At 46.6% G+C, this 25,987-nt stretch overlaps 1 protein-coding gene across 1 annotated transcript in view; it reads right to left on the reverse strand.

The window, feature by feature from the left end:
* LOC147663839 (phytanoyl-CoA dioxygenase, peroxisomal-like) overlaps positions 1-25,987 on the reverse strand; it is a gene marked incomplete at its 3' end in the record, with an annotated part of 121,622 nt that overhangs the window by 20,813 nt on the left and 74,822 nt on the right. The window contains exons 5-6 of the mRNA XM_086950163.1: positions 7,894-7,999; positions 7,538-7,611 (exon numbers count right to left, since the gene is read on the reverse strand). Coding sequence (XP_086806289.1) covers positions 7,538-7,611; positions 7,894-7,999 — 180 coding nt within the window. The remainder of the gene's footprint in view (positions 1-7,537; positions 7,612-7,893; positions 8,000-25,987) is intronic.

A 25,987-nucleotide genomic window follows, 5' to 3' on the forward strand; every position in this document is an offset into this window, starting at 1 on the left:
GGGTTGAGCTTAGGTTTAAATTGAGACTTAACAGGACCTAGTACAGAACTGTGACATTATTACTTGGAAAAGGCTCACATCCCCATCACGAATAACTGACTTTCTCATAGAGAACATCTGATAACGGTTTTTGCTTTTCTGGGCCAGGCCACGCCACGCTGAACTGAGGTAGACTTACCTAAACGCTACGCACCACAGGAGCCGACGCTGATTTCCCCGGGGCGGAGGACGGGACTACAGCTCCCAGGATTCTTGCTGCGGCGACACCGCCAACGCTAGACACACGCGCCAGGAGGCGCTGAAAGCAGCGCTTGTGGCCGAGGCCCCCTGTGTTTTATTTGCTTTTCTGGGCCACGCCACGCCGCGCTGAACTGAGGTAGACTTACCTAAACGCTACGCACCACAGGAGCCGACGCTGATTTCCCCGGGGCGGAGGACGGGACTGCAGCTCCCACGATTCTTGCTGCGGCGACGCCGCCGACGCTAGGCACAAGCGCCAGGAGGTGCTTAGCGCTTGCTCCCTCGTCCCGTGCGCGGGGACGCCCGGGAGAAGCCCGGGACAAGGGCGGGGCCGTCTGCGGCCATCCGAGGCCAGAAGAGGCTGGTCAACCCCTCTTGGTTGTCATCCCTGCTAAGGTACCAGTTGATTATTCAAACGAGATTTTGGTTCAGACTGTATGGGCTATCAGTTGTGTTGGTATAAAGAGGATAATACAAGTATTCCCTAATCTGACTGAATTTCAGAGTTGGAACTATGACAGATGAGTGGGAGGCCGGGGGCAACTGGTTCTTTAGATGACTTTATAAGTAGAGCAGAAAAATTAGTGTGTCGTGAGATTGAATTTGCTAAGCGACGACTTTCACTTGACCCATCTAGTCTTCCAACATATGGTCAAATGCTCAGTAAGCCTATCAGCCAAATACTGGTTACTGTTCCACATAAGAACGAGGGTATTAACACACTTTCATCGCAAAAAAGCATAAATAATACCGGCCCTGCGACCTCACATAAAGATCCTGGGATAGCAGGGATTTTTACTAGACTGCGGGCACAGAAGTCTGGTACAGAAATGGGAGCTAAACCAAAAATCCAGTTCAAGGAGAAAAAAGTGGCTGGGAAGAAAGGGAAGCCAAGTAAACCTGTGAGTTGTAAGAATGGGGATGGCAATGCGCACACGCATGAACTGGTCGAAACAAGATGCAGATCCTTGGGAACTCAAACTGACTTTGACTATGATATGAATTTTGGTAAACATAGTGGGGTGAAGGCAAAAGAAGATCGTACAATGGTGGACATTTTCAAAAATGCCCTAGACACAATACAATCCCAGATAGATGAATGTTTAAACTCTAGATTAATAGTTCTTGATGATAAAGTAGAACAACTAGATAAATTGTCTACTAAATTATGTGCAACTATTGAAGAGGGCAGGGGGTTGATTGAAGATGGTACTTGTCTGTTGAGTGAATTGGAGAGCAGATATATGGATAGCCATAAAGTGATTAATGCTGTAGACCATACAAATCACCCAAGTTCTATTTTGATACAGGATGACAGCATTGGAGGAGATGGCTCGCGGGTAACCAATAGTAATATTGCCCCTGCACCTGCTTCAGTACTTGCCACCAATAACATAGAACATATAAGGATTCAAGGAAGAGAGGGGATTATTCATAGCCCAAAGGGGACTGATTTGGTGCCAAATGAAGATATTTTGAGCCTACCGCCTGCTGCATCTCCTTATGTATTGGTATTATCAGGTGCCCCAGTCCTAAAAAGAGATCCAAAAGAATCATGGGACAACCTTAGGAACAAAGTTGTTAATTGGCTCTGCAAATACAAAAAGTTCCATCCAAATAGAAGTGGAGAAATACTGATGGTGAGAAGGGTAGGGTGGGTAGGTGCATCACCAAAAGACATTCAAGGGGATTGTATAATTTAAAATTTTAGATATCCTTATACGGTAAGATATTAAAAGTTCATGAGGAGTCCCCTTTACAAAGCCCCGTCTTGCAAGCTTTACCATTAGGTTATTTTTATAAACCAAGTGTGCCAAAACCAATGCAAAATCTGGGACCACTGAGCTTCTTAGAGACCCCACTGAGTTTCTTAGAAACTCCAAATAGGTTTAATGAATTATCATCCATAGAGGCGGTCGATTGACTACAATCAATGCACACGGCCAAGGAAAAGGAAATGACATGCACAGGGTCCACTATAGAGGGGATTGGTACACGTGTTATGGAAGGTGGTGACGTATATCAATCCCATACTCTTACCTTAGGTTCACTATGCGGAATAACGTTACAGAAGGAAGTCTGTGGCATAGAATTTAAGGCAGCAGATAATGTACTTAGTGTTGCCAGCCCTTTTGGTCTTTCTCTACCAACTAGTGTTTTTAATTTAAACGGTCCCTCTGAGCTAAAGTTTCTATCATGGAACATAGCGGGTGGGGGGATCAAATATAAGTGACCCCGAATGGAACCATTAAATAAATACAAGCGACATCTGTATACTTCAGGAAACATGGGCCACGAAAACTGTACGCAGGGTAGGATATAAAACCTACCAAATAAATGCAGTCCCATCGGCATGGGGTCGACCGTCTGGGGGTCTTATCATTTGGGTTAGAGTGACTGTTGACAGAACTATTAGTAAATTAAGTATCGACTCCTTAGACATACTTGGAGGGAAAATAGTCACTAATGAAAAAAAGTTGCTCTACTTATATAATGTTTACAACAGACCATGTCCATCTTATAGGGAGTCTCCCACAATCGAAATCCTGGATTCACTTTTAAATGCTTTAGATCCAGGAACAAGTAAAATAATATGTGGAGACCTGAACTGCAACTTTGAACCCATTGTAGGGTTGGATAAGTTGCTAGAGGACGAAGACAGTGCCAATAAAATACCATCATTATCCAGCAGTGGGGCAGTTGCTGGCACTGTCCTAGCCCTCCAAATCACAAGGGTAATGGCTGGCCACGGGATGAGGGCATGTAATGGATGCCTACCATCTGATAGCCCCAAAGCCCCAACCTTTTTTAGATACAACTGGCAGAGTAAAATTGATTACATTATCCTATCCTCGGATATATGGTCATTTGCTGTAGACATGGAAATAAGAGCAAGAACAGATAGCGACCATCGCCCACTTGAAATTAGTTTTTCTAGGAGCCTACTATTGGGACAGAATGTCATGGAGAGAACGTGGCATCCTACCCCAGACAACATTAAAGTTAGCAATAATCGTCGTGAAGTTAAATGTGCATACATACTGGAGAATGAAGATGTAGCTCTCTTGCCAACACATTTGGAAGACCAAAAAAATGGGAGTAGTAATTGATTCCCAGTCTGTAGGTAAACCTTGGTTTAACAAAGAGTGCCGCACTGTAAAGTTAAACTTAGTTCAGGCGATTAAAAACAACAATGTATTGGCAGTTAAAGAGGCCAGGAAAGAATATAAGAGAGCCTTGGCTGAAGCCAAATCTTGTTGGGACCAAGAAATGTGGTCAAGTATGCTTTCAGCAGCCAAAATGAAGGACCAAAAATTATTTTGGGAAATAGTGGCAAAAGGCAATAAAAAGAAAAAGGGCTTATGAGAGGTCTTCCTTGATGAGGCCACTTGGATTGACCACTTCACCAAATTATATGATATCCCAGAGGGGGACAGGCCTTTGCAGGTTGTACACACTCCACCATCATCTGCACCTATAGAGAGCATGCCCATAGTCTTTGACCATCAAAAGACTGAACTAGCCATTGCCTTGGTCAAAAATGGGAAGGCCCCAGGGCTTGATAAAATACCAGGTGATTTATTCAAACATGAAACAAATATCTGGGTACCATACATAAACCACTTATGTAATGTTATTGCTGCTGGTGCAGAAATTCCGGACACCTGGAAAGGGGCAGAAATCATCACTATTTTTAAAAAGGGCGATAGGAATGACCCTGCTAACTATCGCCCAATTAGTTTACTTGACATATTACAAAAAATCTTCTCAAGGCATGTTTTAAATCGTATTAATACATGGATGGAAGAAGAGTTAGTGCTCACAAAATATCAAGCAGGGGTTAGAGCTAAAATAAGTACCATCGACCAGGTACTAAGATTTTGTTGTTTATGCTGGAAGTATATTACCTTAAGAAAAGGCCACCTGTACGTAGAATTTGTTGACCTTCGGGCTGCGTTTGATTTAATCCCACGAGAATTATTATGGGAGACAGTTAAAAGTCAGGGGTTACCAGCTGACTTATTGAAGCTGGTCAAAAAATTACACATGAACAATTATGCAAAAGTTAGGTGGGGACCGAACGGGGAATTATCACAACCTATATCAATAAAGAGGGGAGTCCGTCAGAGATGTGTGTTGGCCCCAACACTCTTTTCCCTGTTTGTCAACGACATCCCCTCTTGTATGGAGGATTGAGATAATGATTCCCCAAAATTGCGGGGCGAACGGGTTTCGTCCCTCCTTTTTGCGGATGATACCATTCTTATTTCTCAAACACCCCGGGGCCTACAGAATCTACTAAACAGGTTTCAGACATACTGCAGCACAAAGGGCCTAGAGATTAATGTAAAGAAAACAAAATATATGGCCCTAAACCCCCATAACATTTTTAGGGAAAACCTGACGTTAAATGGACAAAAATTGGAATGTGTCCAGAATTTTATCTATCTGGGGGTTTCTCTGGATTCTAAATTAACATGGAGAAGTCAGATAGAAAAAAGCAAAATAGTGTTTAAACAAAATTCTTTACCTATAATGAAAAGACATGGTAAAAGCCTGAATAAAGCAGTCACCCCGGCTTCAGAGATTTTTAAATTTAAAGTACAATCAGCAGTACTATACGGGGCAGAATTATGGGGACCTATGTGTAGAAACTCCTTTGAAATTGGGGAGAATACGTTTTTAAGGGCGTTGTTAAAACTACCAGTTAGTACACTGTTGATTCCCCTTCTTTTAGAACTGAATATGAAACGCATAGACCATCATGCAATTCTAAGACCGTCGATGCTCTGGGTCAGATTGTGGATGATCCCAGAGCTGTCAGACTATAAAGAAGGTCTAAAAGAAGTTATTGATCTAGATTGTGTAACAAAGTTCAATGGCTTTAACATGTAAGATCCTGGTTGGTAAAAATAGGTTTAGCACACTTTTGGAATGAGCCTGTATCAATGAACTCGTACTCAAAGAAAATTTTAAAGCTATCATTCTGGTCATATGTGAGTTATGAGATAGTGAATATAAAAACACATGGATCTCTGACAAATAATTTCTTATTGTTCAAAGACATAGCGTCTTTTGAACTTTTCTTGGACGAGATTCACCCACCGCTAGCAAAGACAATCTATATGAAATTCTGATATGGTACGCTTAGGACAAATGTTTGTGAACTGAGGTGTTCCAATATTAGTAGTAATCTGTGTACCTTATGTGCAAACCAGGCAAAGGAAGATGCGTTACACATTTTGTTTTTTGCCCAACTTATGCAATACCAAGGAAAAGGTGGATATTGCCCCTTTGTCGGAACATAGGTTCCAGATCCCACAAAGAGGCTGGAAGATTTCTAAAAACTAATACCAGTCAGGTAATAGTCTTTGGTGTTAGTAGATTCCTCCTGACTGTTAATTTTATGAGAATGAAATTGGGTCTGAAACTTTTAAGTCGTAGAATCTATATATCAGGTGCAATCCTCTAAGTAACAATGTTGGACACTTATGAAGGAGAATATTTTTTATATTTATACATGATATATCAACTGTCTCAATGTTGGATCCCCAGATTTTTTAAATAAGTTTTTATATGCATGCCTTTTTAGCTTTTTACCTTTTAAATTATTTTAATGTTTTACCGTGGCTTTTTGCCCCCGGAAACGGTGTCTAGGATGTGTATGAAAATGGACTGCCTATAAACTATTAGTTCCGTTATGTGACCTTGCGATCCATGTAATGTATATTGTGAAATTGTAATGTAATTATAATGTATTTTATGCATCTTTTATGGTACTTAACGTACCGAAATAAAGATTTATAGATTGATAACTGTGAATTCAGGGGTTTGGATCTATCAGGAGGAACACCAGACAACAAACTTCTCCCAGCGTCCTGAGTAAACAGATTTGGGTAGATGGACGCCAAGATGACATGAATCACTTCAGGAGAAAGGTCGAAGACCATCAACTGTCACAGCTCAATCTCTACACACTGAGGTTTAAGTTGTGCACGGTTGGGTAAAAGACTTGACCCTGCTGCAGCGACAAGTGGTCCGCCTGAAGGGGCAGCCGTATCAGATTACAAATGTTCATAGTCCTGGGTAACACACTCTTCTCATCCAGTCCATACCCACTGGGTTGACTTGTGCCTGGTCTGTCTATCTTGCTCGTTTCAGTGCTCTGGGCAAGAGAGGGGGGGGGAAGGGGTTTTCAGGAGACCATCAATGCTGGCGGAAGGCATCCCCAAGGGAAGACTGCCTTGAAAACTCTCAAGTACAAAAGCCTGGACACTGCATGTTCTCTGTGGTGGTGAATACATTGTGCTAGGTTTTGCACCATAGCAGGAAGATGCCCTGTGCCAAATTGGAGTAGAACTGCCATTCGTGATACGCTAGGCAATGACAGCGGAGTGCGTCTGCCCTGGCATTTAAAGATCCTGCCAAGTGCTGGCCAGTCGGTGAGATGCCCTGAGCATTCAACCAGTCTCAGACACACAAAACGTACTGGTACTTTTTATATTGCTCCCTTGGCTAAGAGAGCTTGAAGTTCTCCATTGAATAACAATAAGTGGTTCACTAGGAGGTATTGTGGTTTTAGTGGCATATCTGTGGGGTAGGACAGAAAGGGTAGTGAGTATGTGTTTTGCACAATCAGAAGCATTAACCGTTGGGTTATTGTTGTTATCTACATATTCAAGTGCCTAATTCATCATGTGGGGGCATAGTCCTGTTCAGAGTGGGCATACTGTGTAGGTCTTGGTGGTGGAATGTGGGTTTCTGAATCCAACAAAACAATAAGCTCCCCTTCCAGCATCAGTGATATCTGGGTCGATACGTGCACCTGTGGCGTTTGTCGTGGCACCAAACTCTGCCCTGGACACGGAATTAAATGTAGGAAGGCGGATGGCTTCTGTTCGAGATTGGGTAGAGCTTAAGTCAAAGACTTCAAGGTGAGGTTGAGGGGTTCAGTAGGCATTGAAAATGGATCAGTGGACTGTAGACCAACTGGAGGCTTCCTTGGGTTCCATGGGACAGTAGACACGCCGCAGGGAGCCGGTGTTACACCAAAAATGTGGCCCATGGCTACCTTCAGCTAGTGGAGCTTATATGGCATTGAAATCCGTTCGGTGTGGGACTAGTGACTAGTGCTGGAATACTTTATGAATGAGGAGGGAGGTGGGGAGTAGAGGCGAGACGACTCCATGGATTAGAGGTGCTTGGGGCATCATGCGACTCTGAGTGTTGGGAATGGTGGGACAAAAGAGACCCATGCTTCGATATTTATGCTTCTTATCAAATTTCCTGGACTTACCTGAGTTCTATTACCTTGATGAGGACTGGTCACAGGAACGACCTCAGCTTGAACTGGGATCATTGTGCCTTCAACTTCAACCATGAAAATAGCTGTTAGTCTTCCGTAGACTGAAATAGTCTCCTGTAAGTTTCTGTGGATGAACACCTTTCCCCTTCTTCACCCAAACTTGAATATCCCCACGCATTCAATCACTTTAAAACAATAAAGAAAATGGAGAAAGACTCCAACCGCGGAGTTACTTGAGAAAATCAAACGTGCATTATCGTGGTCCTGCTGAACTTGATTGCAATACTTTACATATAAGCTAATACATGCACATATTAAATAGACCTTTAGCCAATTTCTGAATATACTTAGACGATTCATAGGCTTATTACCTGGATCTGGAGGCTTGTTTATCAGCATAGTGTGCATGGCCATGATATTTGGTCCCGTGAAACATTGCACATATTTCAAAATCTACAGACAATAAAATAAAATAGATGAAATTAAGATTCTAATCATGTGTTACATTGTTTCAATTGGCCTAAAATGTTCTTATAATTTTTTTATACTAATGTATTTATCCTTTACCAATAAGGAAAATATTATAAAAATCCATTTTAGATTTCAGGAATAAAATCACCAAAGGAAATACTCTTAATAAAGGAGACAATATTAACACATAACAAAGTGTCATCAGATTTGGAATTCCCCGCTCAGACTCGCTTTATCCCCTCCTTATTACCGCAAGGCTATGTATGGATAATGCCATACACCCTCCCCAGTACCCCAAGAACAGTGTCGTCATCCAGGAAAATCCCAGACAGGCACCTCCTGTATAGGGTGGCTTCACGTGAAGCTGAGTGTACTAGAAGCAGCACTGCTCCCAGAAGGCAACGCAGCTTCACAGGGGTGACTTTTAACGAAGCTACCACCCCCGTCAAAACATGCCACAGAGTTCTACAACGTGGCTCACCTGGCATGGCGTCATGCCTTGACCTCCACTACTCAGTAGTGAGCAAGATGAGCATGCGCATATCGATATGCATGCTCTTACTGCAGTCGAAGAAAAAAAAAAAAAAGAAAGAAAATGGACTACCTCTGAGACAAACACTATGCAAATATTATAAATATATACAACATACCACCAAAGTAACAGGGTAAAACGTTTTATTAAATAACTATTTACATGGCAGCCTGCTGCAACATCGATCCAAATGCATGCCGCCGTTCCCGGGATTTCTCCCCGACTACTCTGCGGCCTACGAGATGGAGAGGCCGGGGCGTTGACTAAGCAGGGCCTCCAGCCGCAACCACAGCGCCAACGATCGCTGCTAACAGCCACTGATCTGAAGAACCGCTGCCTGCGATGCTTCCCTGAGCCGCTTGACGGAGGCCCCAGAGGGGTGGTGTGGTGGCGCGGACTCGGAGGGGGCGCTTGACTCCTGCCCCCTCCCCAAGTCTTGTTGCCCTGGTGTGGCCTGAGATCGCCCCCGACATAGGATGTCGGCTCCCGGGGTCAGGCGGAACTTGTTGTCTTTTGGTGACTCTTCCATTATGGACCTTGTCCCACAATCCGTTTGACCTGAAGACACGTCCTGCGGTGCCCTGGTCCAACCATCACATATACCTGCGCCAGGACACGGCGTGGGGTGCACTGAAAGGGAGAGGCGGCGCGAACGAGCCTCCCCTACCTCCCCAGGTGGAGGTTTATCAGCTACACCCCAGCGCTTCACTCGGCCACCTGAGTTGCGCCCGCTCCTGCGGCACAGGGCCTCGCTCGGCCAGCTGAATTGCGCCTGCTCTTGTTATTGCAGCGTCTCACCCGCCATCTGGATGAATTACACCCACTCATGCAGTACAGCGACAGGCGGCTGCCACGGAGCTCAGGAAAGGGCGGTCGGCTCCACAGACTTGGGCCTGGCCTGCAAGGATGGCTCTGGGCAACCCTTGAACTCGGACGCTTGACGGCGTGGGGTGCACTGAAAGGGAGAGGCGGCGCGAACGAGCCTCCCCCACCTCCCCAGGTGGAGGTTTATCAGCTACACCCCAGCGCTTCACTCGGCCACCTGAGTTGCGCCCGCTCCTGCGGCACAGGGCCTCGCTCGGCCAGCTGAATTGCGCCTGCTCTTGTTATTACACCGTCTCACCCGCCATCCGGATGAATTGCACCCACTCTTGCAGTACAGCGAGAGGCGGCTGCCACGGAGCTCAGGAAATGGCGGTCGAAACCACAGACTTGGGCCTGGCCTGCAAGGATGGCTCTGGGCAACCCTGGAACTCGGACGCTTGACTGCTAGGGCTTGGGCCCCATTCCCAAAAGCGTCCCCTCAGCCTTGAAGATTCTACAAGAGTCACCGGGGCCCCCGACTCCCGCAGACTTACGGTGGGGAGCGACTGCCATGATTGCTTGCGGAATGGCCACGACGGAGTCACGAGATGGTGGTGCTCTCATGCTGACGCCAGCTTCAGTCTGAAACATCCAGAAACACTGTAGACTACCAATTCGATCAGTTCCGGTGGAGCCCCAACGTGACCCGGTAGAGAAGAACTTGCCCTCCCCTCTTTGACTGATGGTTCTTGTTGCCTGTCCCTTCTGTCATATGACGAGCCGCGTTAGCGCACCCGGAAGTGCTCCGGTGCGCGAGGCGCGAAAAGCAGCTACCCGGAAGCGGGGCGCGGGGCGCGTAACGTAAGCATAACAGGTCATGTGACTTGTTAATAAAACTTTTCATTGGTTCATTTCACTTTTGGGTTCCTAATGATGTAAGGCTAGGTCATGTGACCTAAAAATAACACTTTTCATTGGTTCGGACTGGGAGGGGGCGCTTAGCTCCTGCCCCCTCCCCAAGTCTCTCTCGGCCAGCTGAGTTGCGCCTGCTCTTGCTATTACAGCATCTCACCCACCATCCGGCTAAATTTCACCCACTCTTGCGATACAGCGACTCTTCCATTCTGGACCTTGTCCCACAATCCGTTTGACCTGAAGACACGTCCTGCGGTACCCTCGCAATGCGGCCTGGTCCCTGAATGTGTGCAGGGGGACGGTATTTCTCGCTCGGCCAGCAGAGTTGCGCCCACTCTTGCGGCCTACGACATGGAGAGGCCGGGGCGTTGACTAAGCAGGAGCCTCCGGCCGCAACCACAGCGCCAACGATCGCTGCTAAAGGAGGGGAGCCTTGCCAGTGAGAGCCACTGATCTGAAGAACGGCTGCCTGCGGTGCCTCCCTGAACCGCTTGACGGAGGCCCCCCAGGGGCGGTGTGGTGGCGCGAACTGGGAGGGGGCGCTTAGCTCCTGCCTCCTCCCCAAGTCTCTCTCGGACAGCTGAGTTGCGATTACTCTTGCGGCCTACGAGATGGAGAGGCCGGGGCGTTGACTAAGCAGGAGCCTCCGGCCGCAACCACAGCGCCAACGATCGCTGCTAAAGGAGGGGAGCCTTGCCGGTGAGAGCCACTGATCTGAAGAACGGCTGCCTGCGGTGCCTCATTGAACCGCTTGACGGAGGCCCCCCAGGGGCGGTGTGGTGGCGCGGACTGGGAGGGGGCGCTTGGCTCCTGCCCCCTCCCCAAGTCTCTCTCGGCCAGCTGAGTTGCGCCTGCTCTTGCTATTACAGCGTCTCACCCGCCATCCGGCTAAATTTCACCCACTCTTGCGATACAGCGACTCTTCCATTCTGGACCTTGTCTACCTTGGTCTCAGTCAAGCATCAATAGTAAGATTTTCATAGGTGAGTGTAAGTGGGGGCTGTTTGAGGACCTGACTGCATTGGAAAGCAATGTGATGCAGTGCCTCCCTGAACCGCCTGACGGAGGCCCCCGAGAAGCAATGTGGTGGCGCGGACTGGGAGGGGGCGCTTGGCTCCTGCCCCCTCCCCAAGTCTTGTTGCCCTGGTGTGGCCTGAGATCGCCCCCGACATAGGCGGCCGGCTCCCGGGGTCCGGCGGAACTTTTTGCCTTTTGGTGACTCTTCCATTCTTGACCTTGTCCCACAATCCGTTTGACCTGAAGACACGTCCTGCAGCCTGGTCCCTGAATGTGTGCAAGGGGACGGTATTGATTGGATCAAGATGGCGGCTTCACACAAAGCTGACTCAAGTGTTGCTGCTGATGCTATGCAAACAAAAACTGGTTTTCAGTTTGTACATTCTTCAGGATTTTTCCATCCAAGGCTGGTTGAGAGTTTGTAGAACGATGGCTTCAGATTTTCAACATACTACTCTTCAACATTCTTCATAAATGTAACAATGTGAGACTCACTAGGAGAACGGCCGTTTATCTTTCCTTTCAAAATGCTGCCAACAATATTTTCTGAATGGAAGACACCATCTTGTAGCATAAAAGGCTGCGTCAAGGGTGGTATTGCCCAGAATGTCTTGGTTTCTAGTGCTCGTAATGACGAAGACAGAACTGCCGAAAAGGATTCTGGTCCTGCCGCTACTTACTGGAGACATTGAACTATACTCTGAACCTGCCTGGCCTCGATCAAAATGGCGCCAGTATGGGAGCGACTTGCAACTCCTTATGACGTTCTAGTTACTTAGCCTTGACGTTATAGGGGATGTATGCGGTCTTTGTGCACATGGCGGGCGGGGAGGGGTACTGACTGGGAATACGGACAACCCTATTGATGTCGATTTTTCATTATTGATTATTGTATTAATAAAGCTTCGAAGTAATGTTACCCATGACACTCGCCCATGGTGTGCGTATGAAGGATTTTATTGTAACTGATCCTGTTATACTTTCAATTAAAAAAATCAACCTTCACTGATCCTACAACTGTTTGTCACGTTTAGTTTTTTCAATTAAATGGCTCGCTTGTTACATACTCCTATACCCCTGGCTTTTGAAAGACACCATCTTGTACAATAAAGGGTTGCGTCAAGGGCGATACTGCCCAGAATGTCTTGTTTTCTAGTGCTCGTAATGACGAAGCCAGAACTTCCGAAAGGGATTCTGGTCCTGCCGCTACTTATTGGAGACATTGAACTATACTCTGGACCTGCCTGACCTCGACCAAAATGGCGCCAGTATGGGAGCGACTTGCAACTCCTTATGACGTTCTAGTTACTTAGCCTTGACGTTATGGGGGATGTATGCGGTCTTTGTGCACATGGCGGGCGGGCGGGGAAGGGTACTGACTGGGAATACGGACAACACTATTGATAACACAAAAAAACGATTTTTTTTTTTTTTGCCCCGCGGGGCCTTTTTAAAGCCTCCACATCAAACCTAGGGGGTCAGGGAGGATCTACTATGCCCCCTTATGGTCATTTCCCCCTTCGTTTTGGCCTCCTCTTGTCTCTCGATCCTACCGAGAGACAAGATGGCGGCCGCTCCGGACTGTTTAGAATGTTGACAGACACCGAAGAGCCAATCAGCTTCGCTTCGCAAAGTTCCGTTACGCGAAAAGTACGCGAACCGGAGCGCTACCCGGGACGCTGTTACACATATATATATTTTTTTGAACGTTAATTTATCAAAATCCACTGGAGCACATATATTGAGACCTAGCAAAGGCACATCGGGCTAACAGTCCCTACAATTTTGCCAAGTTTCGTGCAAATCCATTCAGCCGTTTGAGCTAAAAGTGAGGCCAACCGCCCTATGGAAATTAACATGGGAAAAACGCGTTTTGGGACCCCCCTTTTTTCTCGGCCCCCCCTTGACGAACACCCCCCAAATTTTCAGGAGCTGCTCAGAAACAAAATGTGCCATTTTCCTGAAAATTTCAGCCAATTCCGTCCACAAACGCCAAAGTTATTAGACATAGAATTTTCAAAAATCCCATAGAGAAAAAATCCTAACTATATACACCTACTGGCGACCGCCAGTAGGAAATATATATATATATATATATCCATCCAACAGGGACCATCAACATCTTGGGGTTCTGGGCAAATCACTTAATCTCCCCTTGCCTACCAAAAAATGAATGTGTCCATCTGTAATGCAACTGGTGCTCATGTAAAGTGCTCCGATACCTTCGGGTCAAGTTCGCACTATATAAAACTCTGGGGGAAAAAAAAGCCCTTCCCATCGCTATATTTTAAAAACTGTTTTTGGGGTTTTAGGAGATCAAGCATTACACAACTAGTAATTAAATGCTAATCTGACATATATGAAGTAATGGAAATAGTGTCCAACATAGATATCTTATGTAATATTACACACTAACTGTATTCATCAAGTGTTTATATAGACATACTCTTCAAATGATGCGATAACAATCATTTAGTGCGATAACAGCCAACACGTGTTTTGCCCTATAGCAGTGTGCAGGCCTAAGGCCTTTTTGTGGCTTACCGGTAAGCTAGGTGAGACAAGATTTAATTTCACTAAACAGACCTGAACGAAGGCGATATTATACACCTCTTAAGATCACACAAGAAACTGTACATGACAGGATACCCTCCCATTGATGGATCAGCCAGCCTTATGCCTGTGATTGCTAGACGGACTATACTTAATGACCCCAACTAGCTTACCAGCAAGCTTAGAAAAAGGCCCCAGGTCTGTGTACAGTTACGGGGCTATCGCATTAATTGGCTATTTTTGCATCAATCAAAGAGCATGGAATAAACTCTTCCCATGTTATAAATAGTATCACTTCTATCTTCTTTTGGTCTATATAAACAATTGAGGAATGCAATTAGCTGTGCATATTATTATATAACATATTTATGTTGGACACTATTATCATTACTTGATACATGTGAGAGAAATGATTGCATATTTAGAAATCAATATATTAGCACATTACAAGTGCGATTCGAAACATATTTTAACATAAATAAAAAGCATATTTAGAAATGCCCTACAAAATGTGTCAATATATACGTTTAGTAGAATAAGTAAATAAAACCAAAACATATGGTAGAGTAACAAACATAGATGTGGAAAATGCTACTAGAAACGCTTCACTGAAATTTCAGGAACCAAAGGAAACTGTTCATGAATACTATGAGTACTATGAAAGGTTGTTGCAGGTTTTCAAACAGCATTGTAGTAGTGAACATCCTGAAGAGAAGGACATGGGTATTTGTGTGTCACAGTTTGTTTTGTGATTGAAGCCCGAGATTTATTCACATATCACCCAAAATGTCATCTGTTGGCACTCAAAATCATTAGATGAAATTCTGCGGTATGCAAAGTACTGCAGTGACTAATTGGATACAAAACAGAGAAGAAATAAGGAAAAGTTTGTTAGGACCGACAAAGATGGCTCAAAATGGATTCCAAGTTATATCTCTGGCAGGAGGTCATGGTATGATACAAGGAGTTGTTTCCCTGCAAGCAGGGTTTGTGACAAATTTGAATGGAATGTGGGTGTCTCAGGGACGAGATAGAGGTGTTCCTACAGGAGTGAGATCAGGATCTGATATTGCCGCTTTAAAGAAAATTACTGCTAGTCACATTTGCAATAGGGTGGGGCATTGGGAGCGAGAGAGAATTTAATCCTGAAAATATTACAGGGAAGCCAACATTTACAGGGAATGACAGATCAAAAGATACAGGTATGTCAGTTTCAGAATCAAATGCAGGTCAGAACCAAATGACTTCTGGGATGCTAGGACAAATTGGTAATCCCCCGAATGAATATAAACCAGTTACCAAAATTAAACCGGACTCAAATTCAAAATGGTATACCAGAAGTCAATATTTGAAACAAGAAAGGTTAGGAAAATTTCCTTTGTTTGAATTGGATGAGTTTTTGTTCTGAAAATTCACAATGACGGTGCCTGAGTGTGGAAGAACACTATGTATTTGGTGCAGTCCTAGAGGTAGACCAAATTGGCCCATATTTAGATGTAAATGTCTACGGTCACGATTTCAAGAATGACACAATTGCATTATTGAATTACCTGGACGAGAATGGACACAAAGTGTCTCCAAGTAAACTGCAATACTGTCAAAGACACATAATTACAAAGGGAGTCAGAAAGGTGTCACCAGAGAGAGTGGAAGCTAACTTACAGATAAATCCATCAAAAACACAAAGAGAGCTCATAATGTTTTTGGGAATGGCTGGCTACAGTCGACAATGGATACCAAATGTTTCCCTGACAGTAAAACCTCTCCAGAGGTTTAAAACATCGAGATGTGTCAGATCCAATCCCTTGGGATAAAGAATGTACCAAAGCCTTCCTGGAGCTGAAAGATAAATTGTGTTGTGCCCCAGCTCTAGGAATGCTCGATTGAAGAAAATATTTTACACTGTGTTTTTAGTGAAAGAGATGAGTGCGCACTCTCAGTATTGACACAGATACACGGAGGACCTGTGGCTTACTTTTCAACCACCCTTGACCAGCACATGTCAGATTAGCATTCAATTAGTAGATGTGTGATGCTTTATAGCCTAAAACCTAAAAGAAGAATGAGGACACATGAGACACATAGAGGCGACCCCCCCACTCCCAAAGAAAATGACAAAAAGATCACCAGAAGCTCCATGCGCAAATTCTTTAATCCAAGTGGAAACAGGGGCAGTGTGCAGAAAGCTGATGTAAAGCCTAAAAGACATGGGGTGGTGGGGTGAGCAAAATAATGATGGATTTAACCCAGATTTCTTGACTAAGGCTGAATTTATTTATTTAGTTTTGTACAGCGCGAACAAGACCCCGAAGGGTATCAGAGCGCTTCACAGTAAAGGAAGGGGGAACAAAATAAGGGGACATTGAAGAGATGGTAAGGGAGGGTAACATAATGAACTATTGTACAAGGATGCAAGAAACATTACTTAATAAGATAAGGTATAGAATCATATGCATTACAATTGTTAGGCAAAACAACAACAGCAAAAAAGGACATTTCACAAACAGGCGGTCCATGACCAATTAGGGCAGGAACTTTTTTATTAGGCGTGATTTTACTTCATGTTTGAAAGCAGCCGTGAGGGGGATTCTGCGGATTTACGGTGGGAGAGAGTTCCAGATTTTTGGTGCCGTGCCAGAGCAGGCTCTGAGCCTCGTTTTCTTTTTGCGAAAGGTCTGAGGTTTCAGTAGTAGAGAATTTGCTCTTCTTGAGGGTCTGCCCCCTCCTGAAAATTCCAGTTTATGAGCCAGGTAGCCAGGGGTTTTGAAGTGGAGGGCTTTGTGCGTCAGACAAGCAATCTTTAGTTGTATTCGTGCTTCGTAAGTTAACCATTTTGGGTTCTTAAGGCTGGAGATATGTGTTTGTTTCTTTTTGTATCGGTGAACAGTCTGGCAGCGGCACTCAACGAGGCCCTGACCGAGGCCAAGGTATATTTGGGAAGGCCACAGAGCGTCGGCTCCCATTGTCTACCCTCGGAAGAACAAGTGCTTGTACCACCTGCTTGAAGTCCTCTTGAGGGAGGAATGGTTTTATGTTTTTAAGAATCCTCCTTTGGTGGTTTACACCCTTACATGTCCTACTTATATGTTTCTTCATGTTCAAGTGTGAGTCTAGGGTGATCCAAAGAGATTTAGCTGAGTGGATGATAACCAAGGAGCAGTTGAATGTTGAGAGATGTTTCATCCAGAGGTCAAGCTTGGGGGTGTGCTTAGGTGGTGAAATTATAAGGAATTCTGTTTTTGTGGTGTTCAGCAGGAGGTGGTTTTCAGTTAACCAGTTTTGGGTAAACAACATTGATTAAGCATTCCATCCATCATTTGTTGCTGGAGCACTTTTCACCCTAGGTGGGATGGATAGGCCACTCCAGTTTGGACCCAGCCATATGTAAATCAGTCTTGACTCTGCTCCTCATGGCAACAGCCCAGCCCGAACTGCCAGGCTAGGTCATCCCTGGACTGGAAACACATCTTAGGACCGGTTTTGGGGTATCGCCTCTCATAATTCAGGCTAGCTTGAATCCAGTCGTACAGGGAGCAAGGGATCCATGTCTGGGCGTACCCTTGGCCACCTAAAGCGAACATAGCAAACACAAACACAACAAGAGAAGGTTGCAGCCATCCTCTGAATTGTATGCCCCCACCGGCATTAAGCATTTGTATGAAACTGTTAAGTGCCGCTCCAGGTCTCGTTTTCTTCTACATTTTTTTAAACATACTTTGCGTTTTTTCCAGTCATACTGTGTTTATGCACTGTACCACTTACAAAGTATACACCCATTACAACACTGTGTAACACCAAACAGTTTAGCACAATGCTGACAGTTCTTACAGAGCGATTCAGCATTTCTTTCTCTCTCCTTATTCTCTTATCCTGCATTGCAAGGTTAACGATCACTAGCCCAAAATAACATGTGTACCATGCCTCTTCAATTTACATATTAACATTAGAATATGTTACCATAGAACCCATGTAACAATGTTGGAGACAGCACAAAAGGAAAAGTGAACAATAAAGGGACACCTCAGAAGGTGGGCCGGTGCCCACTTTTCTTCATGCAATCAGTCATCACTGTATCGTAAAATCATGCAGAAGGGTTCATTTTCAAAGAAAAACTGGTCTGAGATTGAGTCACTCGTGACAGAGAGAGAAGAGAAGCTGGAATACATAATAATGTGCTATGATAATAATACAAATAAATAATTACAGTTTGTGCTTTAAGTGAGTAATGATAAAAGAAGAAACGCATTATTGAAACGTTTTGTGCTAAATTTTTTAGCTTTAACATGTAATAGCTGAAAGCAGCAGAATAATGTTTGCTTTATTAGGGACACATGAGAGAAATTAGACAAATGTTTATAAGAGAATTTTTTCATATATGCGTTTATATTATCCTTAAAACGCCTTAAAGAGAGTATGCTTTTCTTTAAAGAATATAGAAGCTTGTGTGGATTTCTGCGTAGGCCTCAAAATTCATTTTGGCTTTTTATTGCAGGCTTTAGTAATGCGTTTTGTCCTTCATTATTTCCTTTTTGTATTAGAAAAGCTGACTTGATTACTTTAGCAGTGAATGTTATCACAGAAGTTTTCTTTCCTTCAGTTGAAATGTCCATTTGTGGTGCATCAAATGTCAAACTTGTTGCAAGTCAAATCGGAAATGTGCGTGTGCTTCGGATAAGTTGCAAAAGTGTGCTTCCTAGTTCTGATGTGAAATAATTTCCATATTCTTAAAGGACAAATGGATAAAAAAAACACAGGATTACGTGCAGGTTTTGGATGATTTCGAATGAAGAATGATCATTCTACGATCACACCATGAGAACATGGCCAATAGAATCGAAATTTGCCTAGCTTACGTAACGGTAAGTTTCAATTCTATAAAGGACACGGAGGCGAGGATTATGCTTTTCTTTCTCCGCTATTTATTAACAGTACAAAACACAGCAGCCTCAGAAAAGCTTCCAACAAAAATGCTTATACCCCAATACACAGTGAAGCATTCCACAAAGACGTTATCCAAAAAATTTCTTTGATAACTACAACTCCCATCATTCCATCGTGGCCGGTCTCAACATTAGTCCTTACATTGTGTCCATAGCCATTAGATAGGGAGTCCCTTCTCTCTGTTCCTCCTCTTTCTTTGCGCGAATTACTCTCTCATCTTACTGGTCTTGCTTGGAACCGTCATTTCCTAGCCGAAAAACAGAACAGCGTAAGCGTTGTACAGGTATACAACACATGCTTATCACCAAAAGTTAAACAACAACCTCGTCCATTTCCGAACACAGGTATTAAAACCATTTAAAACCTAACTACTTACTGACATACGGGTGGGATGTCACTCGGAGACGTCCTGGGTGGGATAATCCTCGCCTTCGTGTCCTTAATAGAATTGAAACTTACCGTTACCTAAGTTAGGCAAATTTCGATTCTATGGCAGGACCGGAGGCTCACATTATGCTAGTTCCAAGCTAACTCACCACCAAATGAGCTATATTCACCACTGGCTTGAAGTAAAATTTCTTAAAGGTGGAATCCGAGGACCAGTCTCCGGCCCGCATTAGATCCTCCAAACGAGCTCCTACAGAGAAAGCCTTAGAGTCCATGGCCCCTCTGGTGGAGTGAGCTCCGAAACACTTGGTATCTATACCTGCCTCTTGCATGACCCAGAGCACCCACCTGGCTATGGTGGGGGAAGAGACTGCATGGTGTGGTTTTCGTAAGGCAATCAACAATTGTCGCTCGCCCGGAAGGCGAATATCCAAAGTCATATCTTCATAAGTTTTTAGACATTGAACGACACACAATTTCAGAACATCCACAACAGCCGGATACAAAATCGTTCTAGAAGCCGACTTCGTGCGGCGGCCAACCGTAAAAGGGACCCCGTCCGGCGAAAAAAACCTCGTGCTGAGACATCCAAAGCACGCACATCCGACACTCTTCGACAAGATACCAAACATAAAAGCATAGCCAACTTGGTCGAGAGTTCCTTCAAAGACAGGTACCTATTAGGTTGCCAGGATAGAAAAAGGTTTGACACCAGATTGACGTCCCAAAGAACGGAATACCGAGGTTCCGGAAGCAATGACAACCGGATACCCCGTAGAAGTCTGCACACAAAAGGGTGTTCCCCCAACCAGTGATCCGTCTACCGGATGATGTGCCGCCAAAATTGCTGAACGCGTAGCGTTAATCGTACGGTACGCAAACCCATCCATGGCCAACTCCGCCAAAAAATTCAGGATGGGAACAACTCCTGCGACCAAGGGATCCAAGTCCTGGTGAAGACACCAACGCATGTACTTAGTCCAAGCGGATTTGTAGCGCTTCAACGTACTGACTGCCCAGGCCTTGGACAAAAGCCCTTCAGCCGATCGCGAAAGGCCCGGGAGCGGCCAGCATCTCCTGAAAGCCTCCATGCCATGAGGTGGAGAGAGCCCTGAACGATGAGGTGATGCGGCTCCCGACCCGGATTGAGAAGCAGGTGAGGAAACCGGGGGAGTAGGATTGGAGAATCCCAAGAAAGTTCCAGAAGAACTGGAAACCAAACTTGGTACCTCCAGAGCGGTGTCACCAGTACCAGCTCTACCACCTGCCGGCGAATCTGAGCCGCCGTCCGCACCACCATCGAAAAGGGGGGAAACGCGAAGGGTCTCTCCTGACTCCAGTCCTGGAGGAATGCGTCCGTGGCTTCCGCCAGCGGATCCGGCCTCCAACTGAAGAACCCCGGAAGTTGATGGTCTAAGCGAGACGCAAACTGGTCTACAGAGAAAGGACCCCACAGATCGTTCAGCCATCAAAAGACCTGAACATCCAACCCACCGACTGGAGTCCCGCAGATGTCTGGAGTGCCAGTCCGCTACCTGATTGGCCTGGCCCGGTAAGTACTCCGCCGTCACAGATACATGATGGTCCAGACAATAATCCCAGAACACTTTCGCCAAATTCGCCAGAGCACGGGAACGCGAGCCCCCCAGATAGTTCACGTAACGTCCTGCTGATACGTTGTCCATCTTCAACAGTACACACGACTGCGCTGAATCTCTGGTCCAGCAGCGTACTGTGAAAGAACCCGCCAGAAGCTCCAGACAGTTGATGTGCAACTTCTGTTCTTCTGACGACCAGGTGCCGCCTGTGGAAAAATCCCCGCAGCGCGCCCCCCAACCGATCCTGCTGGCGTCGGACTCGATAATGAGATCCGGGACTGATCCGAAAATCGCCTGACCATTCCAGGCATCCATGTGCGGCAGCCACCATGTCATTTCCTCCTTCACCTCCTCCGAGTGGGGAACCATCTGCTCGTAGGACATGCCCCTGCGAAGATGTTGAGCTTTGAGGCGTTGAAGGGCCCTGTAATGAAGAGGGCCTGGGAAGATAGCCTGGATAGAAGACGACAGAAGTCCCACCACCCTGGCGACCTGCCGTAAGGACGTGTGAGACCTTGTCACCGTCTGCCGCAAGACATGTCTGATTTTGGACAACTTCCGCGACGGACGGCTGAGAGAGGCTTCGTCGAAGTCTATGATGAACCCCAAGAACTCTACTCTCTGGGAAGGTACGAGGACCGACTTGTCTCCATTGATGATAAAACCTAGCCCCTTCAGCAGAGACACTGTCAGGCGCAGCTGAGAGTTCAATCTCTGAGGACATTGTGCCATCAGCAAGATGTTGTCCAAATAGACGATCAGCCGTGTACCCTGTCCCCGCAGGTACTCCACCACGGGGTGCAACACTTTCGTGAAGCACCACGGGGCAGAGGACAGTCCGAACGGCAGGGCGGTGAATTCGAACACCCAGTCCCTCCAGAGAAACTGCAGGAAGCAGCGATGCGGTGGATGAATAGGAACCACAAGGTAGGCGTCCTTGAGGTCCAGCCGCACCAACCAGTCCCGTGGAAGGGGAACATCCCGAAGAAGATGTATCCCCTCATTCTTGAAATGTCGATAAACCAACCACCCGTTGAATTCCTTGAGGTTGATTACTGGCCGACAGCCGCCGCCGGGCTTGTCCACCAAAAACAGATTGCTGAGAAAACCTGAGGGGTGCCGAATTGATTGACGAACGGCCCCTTTGCGAAGCAGCTCCGCAACCTCGTCGTCTATCAACTGTGCATCTGACACAGAGAAGACTATAGGACGTGGGGTATTCACCTGACTGGGCTAGTCGTAGAATTCGATATGGAACCCGCGGACGGTTGCAACACCCACGCGTCCGCTGTAAGCTCTGCCCACGCCCCCTGAAAGGCCGCTAGCCGACTGCCAATCTGTACCTGCTCCGCAGGGATAACACTCACCGTTTGAGTTGTTAGCTCCAGCGTTCTTCTTGAATCCTCGACCTCCGAAGCGTTGCCCTCTTGTGGGGTAGAAGTTGGTGAAATTGGCTGAGGTGTTATACTGCCCTCGCCCGGAGCCTTGCCCTCTATTGCTGACATTCTGCACGCCACGGCCGGTCGCGCGGCCCCTACCGCGACCGGCCCCCTGGAAGAAACGTTGTTGGAAAACACGTTTGATACTGGATTGGGCTTTATCCAGCGAAGTAAAGGTTGACACAAATTTGCCCAACTCCCTAATAAAGGGTTCCCCAAAGAGACCTTCTTGGGCAACTGCCCCTGCCTCCGAGGAGGCTAGGTCCCCCAGCTTCGGGTCAAGTTTAATCAAGAAAGATCTCCGGCGTTCGGTCGATAGGGCGCAGTTGGCGTTTACTAAAAATATAATCACCCTCTGCACCCAATTCGACAGGACGTAAGGACAAATGGCGGCTCCCCTGACCTTGGCTTCCTCCACCATATCAAGGATTTTGGTAATGGGCCCTACAGCGTCCAACAACTTATCTTGGCACAACCGCCATGAGTGGTCAATGCCTTTACGCGAGTCCTTCATGAATTTCGCTAGGAAAGTCGCCATCTTGGCATCCAAGTCCGGCGTCATGGCCACTTTGCCTTCCAACATGGGCCTAGGGCACTCCCCACGTAGACACCCCCTGGCCTCCTTCTCCAGAGGCTTGCGCAGCCGACTCGCTACGAACTTGGCCACCTTGTCGCCCGGGGCCCAGGCTGCGGATCGCAGATGGATGATCTCATCTGGATCCAGCATGCCTGAGCTGTCCTGAGGCAACTCGGCGGCCGAGCTCGAAGGCCACCAGGAGGGCACTGACTCCCCATCCTCATCCGAATCCGGGGAATCCCCACCCGGGGATGAAGGGGCTGTTCCAGAAGTCACCGAAGGTGCGGCGAGCGAGGGCTGCCCAGGTGGGGGCGCGGTCGCCTTTGCCAAGAAAGCATCACGCAAACGCTCAAAGGCGCCCTTGTCCACCCCCTGGGCACCCTCAGGCAACCCCTCCTTGCAGGGCTTCTTGGGGAGAGGGGGGCAATCCCCTGAGGGACCTGGGAGGGAAAATGGTGCTCCTGTTTGGGCTTGAGCGCGATGCGCGCTGAGAGACGCTCCTCCATGGGGGCCACTACTTCAGTAACACAGCGGTAAATGGAGCTATCCACTGCCTGATAGAACTCCTCGTCGTTTAAATAGGACTGCGACTCGTCCTCATAATACTCATCCTGCTCCATAACACCAAGAACCATCCCTGAGGGTCCTCTACTTACTGCCCAACCAGCGTGGGAGACCAACAAATTTGGGCAGACCTAAGGACTGCAACGTGTTTTCAAGCCAAGCAACTGGCAGCATATAGGGCGCACTCAACCCCCACAGTGCGCCGACCCACCTCAAAGGGACCAGGTCTCCCACCTCATAGCGCGCTACCACACCAGACAAACAGGGAGTGCAGGGCCTGCCAACGGGTGTCCAACGCGGTACAACCGCTATAAAGACCCCTACAGGGGCGTTCAGCAAGGATTTCTGGGGGCTACAGAACCGGGAACCGGGCGTTCAGGGAGGGGCTCGAGGGCAAGGCTCCGCGGCGGGTAAACTCCTCAGCGCGGCTCCTCGGTGAGGAAAAACCGCGCTGGGGATCAACGAGACGCGGCAGTGCCCTCTAGCGGGTGTCTGCACACCGCACTATAACTTGGGATCAAGAGACGCGAGAGAAGCGAAACGGCGCTTCCGCAACTCAGCCGGGACTCTGTGGAGGCAAAACAGCATCAGAGCCCCTCCAAACAACCCCCAATACAATGACAAAACAAATCCTCCCCAAGCAGTATTACACAACGATAGGAGAACAGGAAAAAACACTTAACTGGCTGCGTGAGCAGCGAAGAAAGAGAAGGAAGAGAGAAGGGACTCCCTATCTAATGGCTATGGACACAATGGAAGGACTAATGTGGAGACCGGCCACGATGGAATGATGGGAGTTGTACTTATCAAAGAAAATTTTGGGATAACGTTTATGTGGAATGCTTTACTGTGTATTGGTGTATAAGCATTTTTGTTGGAAGCTTTTCTGAGTCTGCTGTGTTTTGTATTGTTAATAAATAGCGGAGAAAGAAAAGCATAATCTGAGCCTCCGGTCCTGCCATAGAATTCATGCAAACTGAGTAAATGATACATTGTGGGCAGGAACTAAGGACATTTTGAGGTATAATTGCCCTGTGGAAAATGGACGTGGGGTGGCTACCTTCTGCAAATCTTGGGCACAACATGCTGTCTGTCTGAACTTTGATTTTCCTTGAACTGAACTTTCCTGATTTCCCCTCCTGCATTGTATCGACTGTTGAAGTTGAGCATGCTAAACCTTTAAGCTGAAGGATTGACTACTTTGGCTAATGCACACTGTGCTCTAGTCTATCTTATGTCTCTATCACGATAAATCTACAACCGAATTTTGGTTCGTATGATTCCTGAAATTGCATACTGCATTTGCAATATGTGTCCTTTCTTTCCAACTCTCTCTTTACCCTCTCGACAGGCAATTGATTTATGATGTATTTTGCTTAGACGGTTATTGAACTGAGTTTACCTGTATACATTTGAATAACCACTTATTAAATGATTGTAATTTTATTTTTGCATTCTGACAATTTCAATTCTAAAATTTAGATCAAAGGTACCTTGATAAGTATTCCCAGTTTGTCTTTCTTTACTGATGATATTATTGACTGTTCAGAAACCTATATACAATAGAGCACTTGAAAAGGAATGCCCAAAGCGTAGCCCCGTTAGGCAAGAGAAAGAATAAACAGAAGGACCTGAGATTGGGAGCAAAAAAGGGGGGCAGGGTGGAGTCAACCTGTTTTCTGCACACAATGCCACCAACTTGCCCCAACGGCAGGAGTATACCGTCTTGATGGAGGGACACTTGGCTGTCGAGATGACATTACAGACTTCGGGCAGAAGGCTGGAAGCTGTCAACGGTCGCAGCTCAATCTCCACGCATGAAGGCGGCGTGTTGACAGGTTTGGGTAGTGGACCCTCCCATGTTTCTGTAACAGAAGATCCTCCCAGAGGGGCAGCATGATCAGAGGACTGATGGCCATGCCCAGCAGCTAGGGATACCAGATTCTCCAAGCTCAGTCCGGAGAAACAAGGATGACTTGGGCCTGGTCGTTCCTGATCTTCTTGAGAACTCTTGGCAAGAGTGGGATGGACAAAAAGGAGTATAGGAGGACTGAGCATCACTCAAGACGAAAAGCATCTGCGAGCGAGAGCTGCCTTGGAAACTCCAGCATGCAGAAATGCTGTCATTGCGCGGTCTTGGCGGTGGCGAACATATCTAACTGAGTTTCTCCCCATTGCTGAAATAGACCTTAAACAACCTCTCTATGGAGACGCCATTTGTGATTCAATAGGCATCTTCAGCGGAGTTTGTCCACTCCGGCGTTCAGAGATCTAGCCAAGGGTTGTACCACCAGGGAAATGCCCTGATGTTCCAGCCACGTCCAGAGACACATAGCTTCTTGACAAAGAGTCCACAACCCCACCCACCCTGTTTATTGCTGTACCACATGGCAGTGGTGTTGTCCGTGAACATCTGCACTAGCCTTCCTTTGATGGAGGGTAGAAAGCTTTCAACGCCAGTTGGATTGCTCTGAGCTCCAAGAGTTTTATGTGGAGTTCTGAATTTGCCAGAGACCTCTGATCTTCATCTCTCCCACATGGCCGCCCCATCCCAGGATGGGGAAGGCAAAGGTGTCTGCCACTGACCTAATCACAGTTTGTTAACCACCACTGCAGATCTTTTGCAGTGCCCTCCAAGATATG

This window comes from Lissotriton vulgaris, unplaced genomic scaffold (assembly GCF_964263255.1).
Source record: "Lissotriton vulgaris unplaced genomic scaffold, aLisVul1.2 SCAFFOLD_2001, whole genome shotgun sequence".
Taxonomy (NCBI): Eukaryota; Metazoa; Chordata; class Amphibia; order Caudata; family Salamandridae; genus Lissotriton; species Lissotriton vulgaris.